At 34.2% G+C, this 13,424-nt stretch overlaps 1 protein-coding gene across 1 annotated transcript; it reads right to left on the bottom strand.

The window, feature by feature from the left end:
• Positions 1-4,279: 4,279 nt before the first annotated feature.
• Positions 4,280-5,275, bottom strand: LOC149497751 (uncharacterized). The gene is made up of 5 exons (XM_089719276.1): positions 5,269-5,275; positions 5,006-5,098; positions 4,915-4,931; positions 4,633-4,786; positions 4,280-4,398 (listed from the first exon to the last, which is right to left on the bottom strand). Exons 1-5 carry the CDS (start codon positions 5,273-5,275, stop codon positions 4,280-4,282), a joined length of 390 nt encoding a protein of 129 aa, XP_089575402.1.
• Positions 5,276-13,424: the final 8,149 nt, after the last annotated feature.

The raw sequence follows: 13,424 nt of genomic DNA, 5'->3' as shown, positions 1-13,424 counted from the left end.
AGCAAAAAAATTCTTTTGTGCTAGATGGTGAGACTTTTCATAGAAGATGCGTTGCACATATTTTACACCTTGTAGTTAAAAGTGGTATGAAAATTGTTATGCCTTCAATTAATAAAATAAGAGCTATTTATAAATATGTGAGGAGTAGCCCACAGAGATTAGACAACTTTAAAAACTGTCAAGAAGGTGTCCAAGCAGAGTATAAGGGTTGTGTAATTTTGGATTGTGAAACAAGGTGGAACTCAACTTATTTAATTTAGAGACCGCTTTGCATTTTAAGAAAGTATTTGAAAGACTTGAATTACTAGATTTCACCTATAGAAATGAATTCGATGATTCTTTACCTTTGGATAATGATTGAGATAATGTTCAAAACTTGACTAGATTTTTGGAAAGATTTTTATGATGTGTTGTCTGGATCATTATACTCCACTGCAAATATGTTTTTCCCTGAAACTTGCACTGTATTAAAGAGTTGCAAAATTCTTTGGTTAGTGATGATGCAGGACTTGCAAAAATGGCAAAGCAAATGAAAGAAAAATTTGAGAAATATTGGGGTCAATTGGATAAAATGAACGTAATGTGATTTATACATGTAGTATTGCACCCTCAATATAAGTTGAGGTACTTAAAGGTCAAGTATCAAGGATTTTTTGGTGAAATTGCAACATATAAATTGAAAGGGTGCTTAAAAATTTAAAATTGTTGATATCTGAGTATGGGAAAGAACAAAATGTTTGTGAAAGTTTTTATATGGAAAGCCAAGGTAAGAATAAGGAGTTCAATGCAAATGATGTAGAGATTGATGAGTATTTTTTAAAATTGGAGAAAGAAAATAATTTGAGTGTTGAGTCATAGTTGGATAAGTACTTGAAGGGACCAACCTTTTAAGAGTTTTATAATGACTTTCAATTTGTTATTGTGGTGAAAGGGAAATGCAATGCGGTATCCTACTCTGGACAAAGTAACTAGAGATTTTTGATTATCCAATGCTCTACCATAGTATTTGAGTCTGCTTTCAGCTTTGGTAGAAGAACATTAAATTTACTTACGAGTTCTTTGACTCATAGAATAACTGGATTCTTCATTTGTTGCCAAGATTGGTTGAGAAATCCTACATCCACTATTAAAATTGAAGAGCAAATTGAAGAACTTGCAAAGTTTGAAAAAGGTAAATTACCTTTTATTTTCTTTAAAAACTATTATTAAACTAATTTAAATATTAGAACTTGCAACTGATTTTATTTTTGTTTGTGTTTTTCGTGATTTTAAAAAATTATTCAAGATCCAAATTGTCGCGCATGACTCCAACCATAAGAGGAATTGCCAATTCTATCCCATACTGAACTAACAAGACTCGCACGGGTTTGTCCCTTAGGTGAAATGGAAATCTTCCCAAGTAGTCATCCATTTTAGATTTCCGTTAAGCGAGCACGCTTGACCCTATATTTCTTCAAACTCTCCAAGTCATTTCACCAAAAGGCACCTTCGATGATTAGTTTCCTCCTTTTTAATATATGATCTGATTTATTCTTGTGCCCCACATTCCACTATCCATAGCTAACCTGCTATCTTAGAAGCTAGCCAGGAGCTTTGCTCTACCTACCCTCTTAAGATTGCTTTGTCGAGTCGAGATGTCACATAAATCTTTCTCAAATCCTTCTTCAAAGGGCAAATTTGGATAGTTGAAGAGATATTTATAATTTTTTAGTGAGATATTTATAATTTTAATTAATTTAGTATTTATTTTATTTGTTTATTATTTGGATAACTGGAGTCTACTAGTCTTCTTATGACATGCATTGCACATTGACTATGCTCGTTATTTGCACGCGTTTAATTTTTTTTATGTCATTGCTTACTGTAACTTGTTATTTATACTCATTTTTATTTTTTAATATTAAACATTGATTATAATTTTTATCTTATACTATTTAGATTTTTATAATGTTGAAATTAAATTTCATATAAGATTGATGTGAATATAAATTTTGGCGGAGATGGATTTCGGAGCAAAAGTAAAAAAGGGAGAGCTGATGGGAGGAAAGGCAAAGGTCCAAAGAAGAAGTATACTTCTAGGTCAATCAAAGTCGGTCTTTAGTTTCTCGTGGGGAGAATAGGGTTGTACTTGAAGATGGGAAGGTATGCCCAGCGGATTGGATTCGGAGCTCTTGTTTACTTGGCTACTGTTATTGAGTGCCTAGCTGTTGAAGTATCTCTCAATCTTTTATCATTTTGATTTTTTGATCTGTAGTAGTGGTGGATTTCGTTAATGATGTGTTCACTAGGTTAAATTTTGGGGATGATAGTTTTGGTTCTAAATGTGTGTTCGGTTGGTGAGAAAATAATGCAAAAACTAAGTTATCGAAAATTTTGGCAAATTAATTTTGACATCCGTGTAATTAGATTCTTGTTTTGCTTAATCTTGTTTAGCTAATGATATGTTCACTTGGTCAAATTTTGGAGATGGTAATTTTGGTTATAAATATGTGTTTGATTGGTGAGAAAATGATGGAAAAGCTAACGCCTCATTTGTTAACATTTTTTGTTTTTTAGTTTTAAAAAACAAAAAAAAAAAAGTTTTTGATTTTTGATTTTTTTATGAGCTTTGTTTTTTATATGTTTATAACATATTTTATATTCAAAATGAATATACATACATATACATAAAAGAGATGAAAAGGAGAATACAATTATAGCATCATTTTTTTATTTAAACAAGAAATCATGTCCAAAAGGAAATGAATTATTCTATACATACAAAAAAATAATAATTAATGATTATAATTTTACCACAAATGTTGAGCTATTTGATTACAAAAGCTATTCATTTGATGAAATTGGCTCAGACCGATATTAACAATTTCACATGCTTCAATTGCTTGGTCATCTTCTATCACCATGCTATCATTTGCATATTCTACAAATAGAGTATCTAAATTGCCTTGCATTCTTATATAATTATGAATAACACAACAAGCAAGGACAATGTATTTTTGTTTCTTGAAATGATATGGAGTAATGTCTCTAAGAATGGAAAAACATGCTTTTAATACTTCGAAACAACGTTCAATGACATTATGCAAAGACGAATGTATCTAATTAAATAATTCTTTTGACCTTGTGGATTTCGTCTATCTCTATAATTATATAAGTGATAACATTCTCCAGATATGGTGAAAGAAAACTAGGTAGATTAGTATATCCAAAATCTAATAAATAATATTTATCCCGTGGTGGAATAAGAAATTTGCTTTCTGGCTTAGTAATGGTTTTCAGGAAAACTCTTGCATCATTCGCTGTTCCTTCCCAACCAGTCATGACAAAAGTAAAATGCATATCAAATGAGCAAGCACATAGAATATTTTGAGTTAGCTCAACTTTTTTACCATAGTTCGAAATTTGCTGATTAGTTGGGACACGAGCAGAAATATCCGTACCTTTAATCGCTCCCACACAATCTTGTATTAAAATAAACAATATTGATAAGAAAATAAAATTATAGATCTATTTCTTAATAAATAAAAAAGACTTTTGAAGAGATTGTACCTTAAAAAATGGATAATATATTCTATTGTATTTTATATCTGGAGGAGTATCTCCAAAGGGTGGAGGAACAATTAGATGTTTTGCCAGAGAATATATAGCATATAAGACTTTTTTTAAATGTTTGCACATTGTTTGTATGGAGTGTTGAAAGCTATCTCCCATAAATTGATGTTGTGCATTTTGACCACCAAGAAATATAGCTAGTTGTTCTTGAGCTGAAAGAAATTTAGAATCTTTCAATTTTCCTCTTCCTTTTAACTCCTTATATAAATTGATAAAAATACGTTGGTCCATTTGAAATAACTCAAAGCATATTTTGGAATGGCCACTTAATACTTCTACAGCACGCCCATGACCTTTTAATTCTAATATTCTTTATTGTCGATGTTTCTTTTGGCACAAGTGGTTGTACTCTTGATTTAAATAAATAATTAGCAATTACTCTTCCTCTACGTCAAAATCTGAAAAAAATTCCTCTAGTTCCATATTTTAACTCTTTAATAATCAAACCAAACAAAAAAAATGTAAAATAATATATGTATATTTCGGAATGTTGAAATGTAAACAAATTAAGATTACTTTTTATAAAGCCATGATGTTATTAATACTAATCATAAGAAAACCAAATCACAATAAATGTCTCATATTATTATAACTTTTAAATTTCTTAATTTAAAACTGCAAAAAATTAACAAAAATTAATCAAACATGGCTAAAATCATGGCCAAATTTAAATATTAAGAATCCAATCTTTTTTCCTTTCCTCTGGCATAGCTAAAAACATGGTTCTCCATAGGGGATTATCATGTATACGTTTAGCTGCTTTTGTATAAGATAATCTGTCTATTCCTTCAAGAGTGTTAAGCATATTTAGGCAATTTAATATAAACTCTTAATGTTGCCTATTATTATCACTATTTTCATTTGATGCGAACGAAGTTTCTAAACTTTTTTTTTTCTCTATTATTTCTAACTTCTTAGAATTTTCAACCATTATAGTCAAGGCCTGACTCTTTGCATTTTAAAATTGCTCTCTTGATCTGCGATGATTGTTTGAGCTAACAACATATTTCCCTTTCTTACTTTTAGGAGCATCATCTCCTTTGTCATTTGAATCATCGGAAGTTTTACCATTACTTCTTTCATCCTCACTAATAAAAGGGCTTTTTGTAGAGGCATAAGCATAAGCTCCAGTAGCAGTAGTATCACTACAAATCTCACGTAATTTTTCATATTCCTTACATCATTTCTTCTTAAAACTCCTAGCATGCTTATTAACCTAAATTAGAGAAAATTATTAAAAGCACTCATTATAATTCAATCACAAGCAACTCCAAAAAAATCAAAATAGTGAAAATGATTTACATTAATACTTGAATTAACTTTTGTCATACATCATCAGTAGCACTAATTTGACATGTTAATGAATTGTATCCAATTCATGTTTCTTTGAGACGTTTATTGAAATTCTTCCATCGGGTTCTAAGAGCATTGAATTTATTTTTTAATTGGACATGAGTATATTGCTTTCCAGTTTTTTCGATCAATCCTTCCAAAATTGTTTTCCAACCTTTCTTAGTAAAATTAGTTATTTTTATATTACTACTTCCTCCTCCATTAATAATGTAAAATAATCTTCCGACTTTTTAGACCAGATTGCGTCTACCTGGCTAATTTCAATAACTTCATCTTGATTGATATTATTATTTTGTATTATACTTGCCATCGACGAAAAACTTAAAGTTATTAAAAATTATATTTCTAACATGAAAAAAATTGACCAATTAAATTAATATTATTATTAATAAACTATTTAATATTAATAAAAAATTTTGAAATACCAAAGTCCAAAAATCTCTTAGATTACAATATGTTTTATCTCCGTAAGTGACTGAATGGTGAATTAACACAATACATATCAATTCAATGTGTTTCCATAAACACACATACAGGTCCAAAGTATAATTTCAATTATCAAACATCATATGAACCTCTTTATGGATCACTTTGTTGGTAGTGGTGTGCCCACTCAAGTGGGACCCACATATTTGTTAGTAGTGTGAATATTTGTTAGTGGCGTGGCGGTGCCCACCCACGTGATAAAAAAAAAAAAAAGGAAAGAAACGTGTTATTTAAAAGTTTGGCAGAAGGTTGGCAACCAACCTTCTGCCTAACTGGAGAGCCGTGTCACATTATCTCTCATTCCCTCTCCTATAAATAGGAGAGGATGCTTCGCAGTTCAGTGTACCAACAATAAGTGAGAGACATTAGAGAGCCACAGATATAACAATTAATCTGTGAAGAATATTTAAGAGTTATTAGTTTTAAGAAGGGTTCTTAAAACTAAGGGTTTAGAAAATAGTGAAGATTATTAGGGTGTTTTTGGGAAACACTTGTGAGTGCCACTATTTTGTATTACTCTCATTGTAAGCCTATTATTTTGTAATAGTAGAAGAATTATTCGGAGTTGGTCCCGTAGACGTAGCCCTAAACAGTTGAGGGTGAACCACGTAAATCTCTGTGTGTCCCATTTTTATTTTTCCGCTGCCGTAATTATTCTCGTAATTTTATTGCCGGTATCCTAACAAGTGGTATCAGAGCCTGGTTCAGCCGGTCAGATAGCGGTACCGGATCCGTGGATATATTTTGAAAATAAATATACTACGAAGACGAGAAAATTACGACGAGTCCGTCGGTGCAGTCCGCTCGGAAAGACGTTGCAAAATCGACTTAATGATGAATAGTAAAATAGTAACTCGCAGTTGATGGTGAATAGTTACTATTGACGTCACTGTTGCTGAGCCTGTAACACCCCTTCCCGGTCCACCCGTAAACCCGAATGAACCGGACCGAGACGCTACAAACTGGTTGACTGTATGGTCTGACATGCTGAAATCATAAAGTATATTGAATATAATAGCATGCTGATACTGTATACAAAAATAATGTACTTTATATTTACAAAACATGATACTAGTTTACAAAATGAAATGGGCCCAACTGAGTGCCCTGCACATGCCATAAAAGGAATAAACAAAAATACACATCCGTATGAGTAGCTACCCTGAAGACTGAGTCTTCTACAGATGAACTGCAGCAGTTGTAAGCTGACTCTTTACTGTCCAATCTCAAAACCTGCGAGTTAAACAGGTAACTCGCTGAGCAATAAAGCTCAGTGGATATCTCAACAGATAAAGAAACAATCAAGCACATACATAGATAGAAATAAGCATGTAAACACATATGGCACATATAAGCACACATGGTATGATACCTTCATTACCTTGATTATCTTTTGTACTGTTTGTAATACTGTATAATTTATGAAATGTTATGTCAAGATATCTGTATGGCTCCATAAGGTTATAGTGAAACCGAAGTGATAAGAAAAACTGTATGAAACTGGATGAATACTGTATGCTTGGCTGCTATGGCCGATATATAATCATATCCACTCAACGGCCTGTAGCCGGAGTACCAAACTGTATGGGGCGCAGATCTGCTATCCAATGTCGCGACATAGCCTTATCTACATGGTTTCTACCTAACCTCAATGGAGCATAATGTTGGTATGTCAATAATATAACACAACATCACAAGAATAATTCATAACTTCATAATTCATAATGTATATTTGATTTCACATCATTTGCATGCTTGCATGTTGTTTTGATACATGTTCTAATGTTAAAATGACTAGAGGCATATAAGTGAAGCAAAGAAATACAATTGCATTGAAAAAGAAGTCCAAAAATGCATGAAAACACAAGTCGCGAGCGCGCCTTGCAAGGTCGCGAGCGCGTAATGCACTAGATGAGAGACAGTGAGTTATCGGGCACAAGTCGCGACCGCGTACTTGAAAGTCGCGAGCGCGAGAAGTGCCAAATGAGAGACAGTAAGTTCTCAGGCTAAATTCGCGAGCGCGCGATGAAGGTCGCGAGCGCTTACAGGCCAAGGGCCAAGTACGCGAGCGCGCACTTCACAGTCGCGAGCGCGAGATGTGCCAAATGAGAGTCAGAGAGTTTCAGGTGAAAGTCGCGAGCGCGTAGGTCAAATTCGCGAGCGCGAGAAGGCAACGCGAACTCATCATGCAATTCGCGCATGCGCTTCCAGCCTGCACTGTCTGTACTCTTTTGGTCATATCTCTCAATATACAACTCCAATTTGGATGATTCAAAAACCCATGTAAAGCTAACACATAGAGGAACAAATAACTCTTCTATGACACTTCCTAATTCCATCAATAAATGGGGTCAAAATCAAGATGACGTTACTGGTAAAATTTCCAGCAAAACCTGTTTCAACATAAACTCAATATTCACTTCATTTATTCAATACTTCCCCTGTTTTCCCCTGTTTTCTCACCAATACCAGTCCTCCCACTCAACATAAAGCAAGATTGTCTCAATAGCAACACACCACACAAATCTCATGCAAAGAAAATGAAAAATAACAAGAGATATCAAACCTTTACTCCAAAAGCTTGAGCTCCTCTCTAGCTTCTTTTCTCTACACTCCTTGAACTCCCTTCACCTATAATTAAGGATTCTTATGAATTCTAAAACAATAGCACCAAATGATTCAATTATGAACTTCAAAAAGGTTTACTTACTTGGATAAAAGAGAAATTGAAGTTAAGGCTTAACTACCATGAAAATTGAAAAGAAGGTGGAAGAGGAAAGGAAGAAGATGAAGATAAACATGAAAATGGGAAAGTGAAAATGTGTATTACGGGTAGGCCATCAAAAATCAAAGGATTTGTGTGTAAAAGTTCTAAATGGTACCCCAATTGTAAACAGGCTACAACTTAATACCCAAGCTCAATCTTTTAATGCAAATCACTCCTCACCCATGTGATTGATCTTTTTCTCTCACTCAAATAAGTCCACTTAAAATCCCATTCTACCCCAACCGGGTTTGGTTCAACTCGAATCAACTCGACTACTCAACTCTATGCTAAGACTCGACTCGGTGTAGGATGTCACAGAGCCCGTCACTGTTAAGCCCAGCACTATTCACGTATAGTACTATTCATGCATACAGGTACTATTTACGTATAGTACTATTTACGTATACAGTTACTATTTTCGTATACTATTACTATTCACATATACGGTTACTATTCACTTAAAAGTCATGGAAGCTAGAACGAGCAAAATGATCAGTCTAAATGGCGCAAATTACCATATATGGAGAAATAAAATGAGAGATCTCCTTATGGTAACCAAAATGCATTTGCCCGTGTTTGGTTCAAGCAAACCGGAAGACAAGACTGATGAAGAATGGGCTTTCGAGCATGAACAAGTTTGTGGTTATATTCGACAATTTGTCGATGATAATGTGTACAACCACATCTGTAACGAGACTCACGCCAGAACATTATGGGACAAGCTTGAACAGCTGTATGCCTCAAAATCCGGCAACAACCAATTATTTTATTTGACAAAGCTGATGAATTTCAAATACCAAGAAGGTACTTCTGTAGCAGATCACTTGAGTGAGATGCAGGCGACTATTCACCAGCTGTCAAATATGGGCATAAAATTTGATGATAAAATCCTCGGCCTTATGGTGCTTGCCTCCTTACCAGAGTCTTAGGAGACTTTGAAGATATCAATAACAAACTCTACACCACATAGTGGAGTTAGCTGGGAATTTGTTAAAAATGCTGTTCTGAATGAAGAAATGAGACGCAAAGCACAGAATCCTTCTTCATCTCAGCCAGACATTCTTTTAGTAGATGCTAAAAGAAATAACCAGCCCAGAGGGAGGAGCCAATCTAGAAGTTCAAATACAAGAGATAAGAGCAGAGGTAAATCAAATAAATTTGCCAATATTGTGTCCCATCATTGTGGGAAGAAGGGGCACATTAAAAGGTATTGCCGAAAGTTCAAAAGTGATCAAGAGAAGATCAAAGGCAAAGCAAAGAAAGAAGAGAGCAGTGATGATGAAGCTAATGTCATTGCTGAGTTCCAACTGTTCATTGAAGACACTATCAATCTTGCAACCCAAGAGACCAGTTGGGTAATTGATAGTGGGGCTACACTTCATGCAACATCCCGGAGAGAGAATTTTCCATCTTACACACCAGAAAATTTGGGTGTGGTCAAGATAGCAGACGGCAAACTGTTGAAAGTCGTCGGTAAGGGAGACATCTGCCTGGAGACAGAAAATGGTTCGAGATTAATTTTAAAAGATGTCGTGCATGTACTAGACATGCATTCTAATTTAGTCTCGGTTGGCAGACTTGATGATGAAAATTTCTGTAGCACCTTCAGAAATGGGCAGTGGAAGCTCACAAAAGGTTCCATGGTGATAGCAAATGGAAAGAAAGATCCAAAGCTGTACGTGATGCATGCGAAGCTCTCCCGAGATGCTTTTAATGTAACAGAGGATGACAGTACAATTGAATTGTGGCATAAACGGTTAGGCCACATGAGTGAGAAAGGAATGACAACTCTGGTCAAAAACAACATGCTATCTGGATTGGATAAAGTCCATTTAGAGAAATGTTCTGATTGTATGGCAGGAAAGCAGAATAGAGTAGCCTTCAAGATTTCTCAGCCTTCCAGAACGAAGAATGTGTTAGATCTGGTACATTCAGATCTATGTGGACCATTGACGATGTCATATGGTGGAAATCGATACTTCGTAACATTTATCGATGACCATTCTAGGAAGACCTGGGTGTACACTTTGAAGTCTAAAGATCAAGTTTTAGATGTTTTTAAACAATTTCTAAACTTGGTTGAGAGACAGACAGGAAAGAAGCTGAAGTGCATCAGAACAGATAATGGTGGAGAATACACTGGGCCATTTGATGCTTTCTGCAAAGAGCATGGTATTCGACATCAAACAACACCTCCCAAGACGCCGCAATTGAATGGTTTGGCTGAGAGGATGAACAGAACTTTGATGGAGAGAGTCAGATGTTTACTCTCACATGCAAAGTTGCCTAAAAGATTTTGGGGTGAAGCTCTTCTTACAGCAGTTCATCTTATAAATTGTTCACCTTGTGTTCCTCTTCAGTATGATACTCCAGAACGAGTATGGTCAGGAAAGGATGTTTCCTATGATCACTTGCGGGTGTTTGGTTGCAAAGCATTTGTACATATTCCTAAGGATGAGAGGTCTAAGCTTGATGTCAAGACTCGACAATGTGTATTCATTGGCTATGGTCAAGATCAATTTGGCTATAGATTTTTTTGATCCAATCCAGAAAAAGATGATAAGAAGTAGAGATGTTGTATTTGTTGAAAATCAGACTATTGAAGATATTGAAAAGACTCAGAAGCAAGCTGTCGATAGATCTGAAGATGATGCAGCAGATGTGCAGATAGTTCCTCCAACAACAGAACAAAGACAAGTTGGAGATGAAGAAAATGTTCCACAGGAACAAGAGCCAGAGTTAGAAAATCCAGAAGTTCCTCATCAAAATGAACCAGAAGACGATTTTGATGGTGTTCAGCCACCAGCACCAGAAGGTTCTCAAATATTTCAATTATCAAACATCATATGAACCTCTTTATGGATCACTTTGTTGGTAGTGGTGTGCTCACTCAAGTGGGACCCACATATTTGTTAGTAGTGTGAATATTTGTTAGTGGCGTGGCGGTGCCCACCCACGTGATAAAAAAAAAAAAGAAGGAAAGAAACGTGTTATTTAAAAGTTTGGCAGAAGGTTGGCAACCAACCTTCTGCCTAACTGGAGAGCCGTGTCACATTATCTCTCATTCCCTCTCCTATAAATAGGAGAGGATGCTTCGCAGTTCAGTGTACCAACAATAAGTGAGAGACATTAGAGAGCCACAGATATAACAATTAATCTGTGAAGAATATTTGAGAGTTATTAGTTTTAAGAAGGGTTCTTAAAACTAAGGGTTTAGAAAATAGTTAAGATTATTAGGGTGTTTTTGGGAAACACTTGTGAGTGCCACTATTTTGTATTACTCTCATTGTAAGCCTATTATTTTGTAATAGTAGAAGAATTATTCGGAGTTGGTCCCGTGAACGTAGCCCTAAACAGTTGAGGGTGAACCACGTAAATCTCTGTGTGTCCCATTTTTATTTTTCCGCTGCCGTAATTATTCTCGTAATTTTATTGCCGGTATCCTAACACACTTTACCTAGTCACATAACCAAAGAAAATATACAAAACACATTTGAATTTTACTAGATACATTATGAAATATAAAAATCGTAAGAATTCACGATGTAACTTCATCATGAGGTTCACAGATATAGGACTGACTTCCAATTGAAACTAATGGGTATGCAATTCAAACTAATGCAAGCAGGTAAGGGGTCATTTGGATAGATTTTCATTTTAAATGAAAATGGATTTGAATTGTGTTTCAAGCAAAAAATATAAAATAACATAATTTCAAATTCATAACTTTCTTCATTTCAAAACTTCACCTATTTAATCAGGCCCTAAGTTTTAAACAATATAATGGAGCAATAGAAATTTAAGAGCCAAACAATTTGCCCACAAACCCATAATGTTGTTGTGTTGATGAGCAATGCTGGAAATGATGAGTCTCTTTAAAGTAAAGCATACTTTTTTAACGAGCTTTTAGTAAACCCAAATTGGCTTATAACATCCACAAAATCAAAAGGTAGTAATTCATTTAACTAAAATATTTCTTAGCTCTAACTTTTACACTGAACATCTCATTCTCAAGAGACAACACCTTATCTCTCTCCCCACTCCCAAACCATAGAAAGACAACCCACCACCACCTCTATACACAATGGATGAAGACGGTGAACCACCAAAAGGACAAAGTTACCTTTCCTTCAATAAAAACCGAAGCCACAAAAGTTTACCATGCTAACTGAACAACAAAGAAAACAACTGTCCGAGATCAGCAAGCAACTGATTAGATATCACTATTAGTATGATTGCTACTTTAAGTCAAAATCAATTAATTTTACACTATAATAGAAGTGGATCAATTGAATAAAATGGGATTAAGAACCCTCATTGTTAATGCAAAATGGGAACCTATAGAGACTATATAAATAAAAACTTCAGCAACCTCATGACTAATTATTCCGAAACTCGCAAATATGAATTTTCTTTTAAAAAAATAATTTTGCAACAGAAAAAAGAAAGCATTACTTAATAATAACCTGAAGCAATTCGCCTGCAAAAGAATGCAATATGAACAATTTGACAAATGCAGCCCACTCGTTTTACAAAAATGGACACTTTAGCAATTGTTAAACACACATCTATATACAAATACAAAAGCAAAATTTGGAGCAATGAATGCAATGATCAGTAAAAGATAATAAAAAAATCTTCAAAGATGGAGTATCACAGGAATATAATAAAAGAATATGAACTCAATCAAGTTCCAACCAAAGTTAAAGAATTGAAAAAAAAAAATCAACTAAATAATGATAGCTCGTGCAATGAATCATAATAAAAAAATTTTATAAATTAAATCAAAAATACCTTACAAATTCAGCTACCTTTTGTGGATGGATCTTCCTCAAATATTGGAGAATACAATTGTCAGTTGTACCTTACAATTATAAAACTTTGAGGAAACAGTTAAGAGTTTGTAAAGGGATATAGGAGAGTCAAATATGGAGTTTTATCCAAGTTGATACAGATTTCAATCTGATATAAAGGTGTAGAAGAGAGAAAACAGAAGTGTATTTGTTTATAGAGACTTGTAGGAGAGAGAAGAGAGAAGAGAGAAGAGAGAAGCTTATCAATGGAAAAAAAAATCGCGTAAACCATGGCTTTGTGGTTTCGTAACCACGTTTTCTGTTTTTTAAATGATTTTGAAAAAAGTTGAAAAATAAATATAAACAGTTTTAAAACAAACATGTTTCGTTTTTTTGACCAAAATTAAACCAAA

Source organism: Jatropha curcas, chromosome 3, assembly GCF_041381405.1.
Source record: "Jatropha curcas cultivar XTBG-Jc1 chromosome 3, XTBG_Jcur_1.0, whole genome shotgun sequence".
Lineage (NCBI taxonomy): Eukaryota > Viridiplantae > Streptophyta > Magnoliopsida > Malpighiales > Euphorbiaceae > Jatropha > Jatropha curcas.
Note: the sequence above shows the minus strand (reverse complement) of the source record. Positions and strands in the feature narration are given on the sequence as shown.

Bases quoted from the DNA above. Each gene is read 5' to 3' on its own strand.
- LOC149497751 (XM_089719276.1), bottom strand. The intron at 4,399-4,632 runs GTAAGAAAGGGA...ACACTCTTGAAG, and splicing joins AGGAGATGATGCTCCTAAAA to GAATAGACAGATTATCTTAT.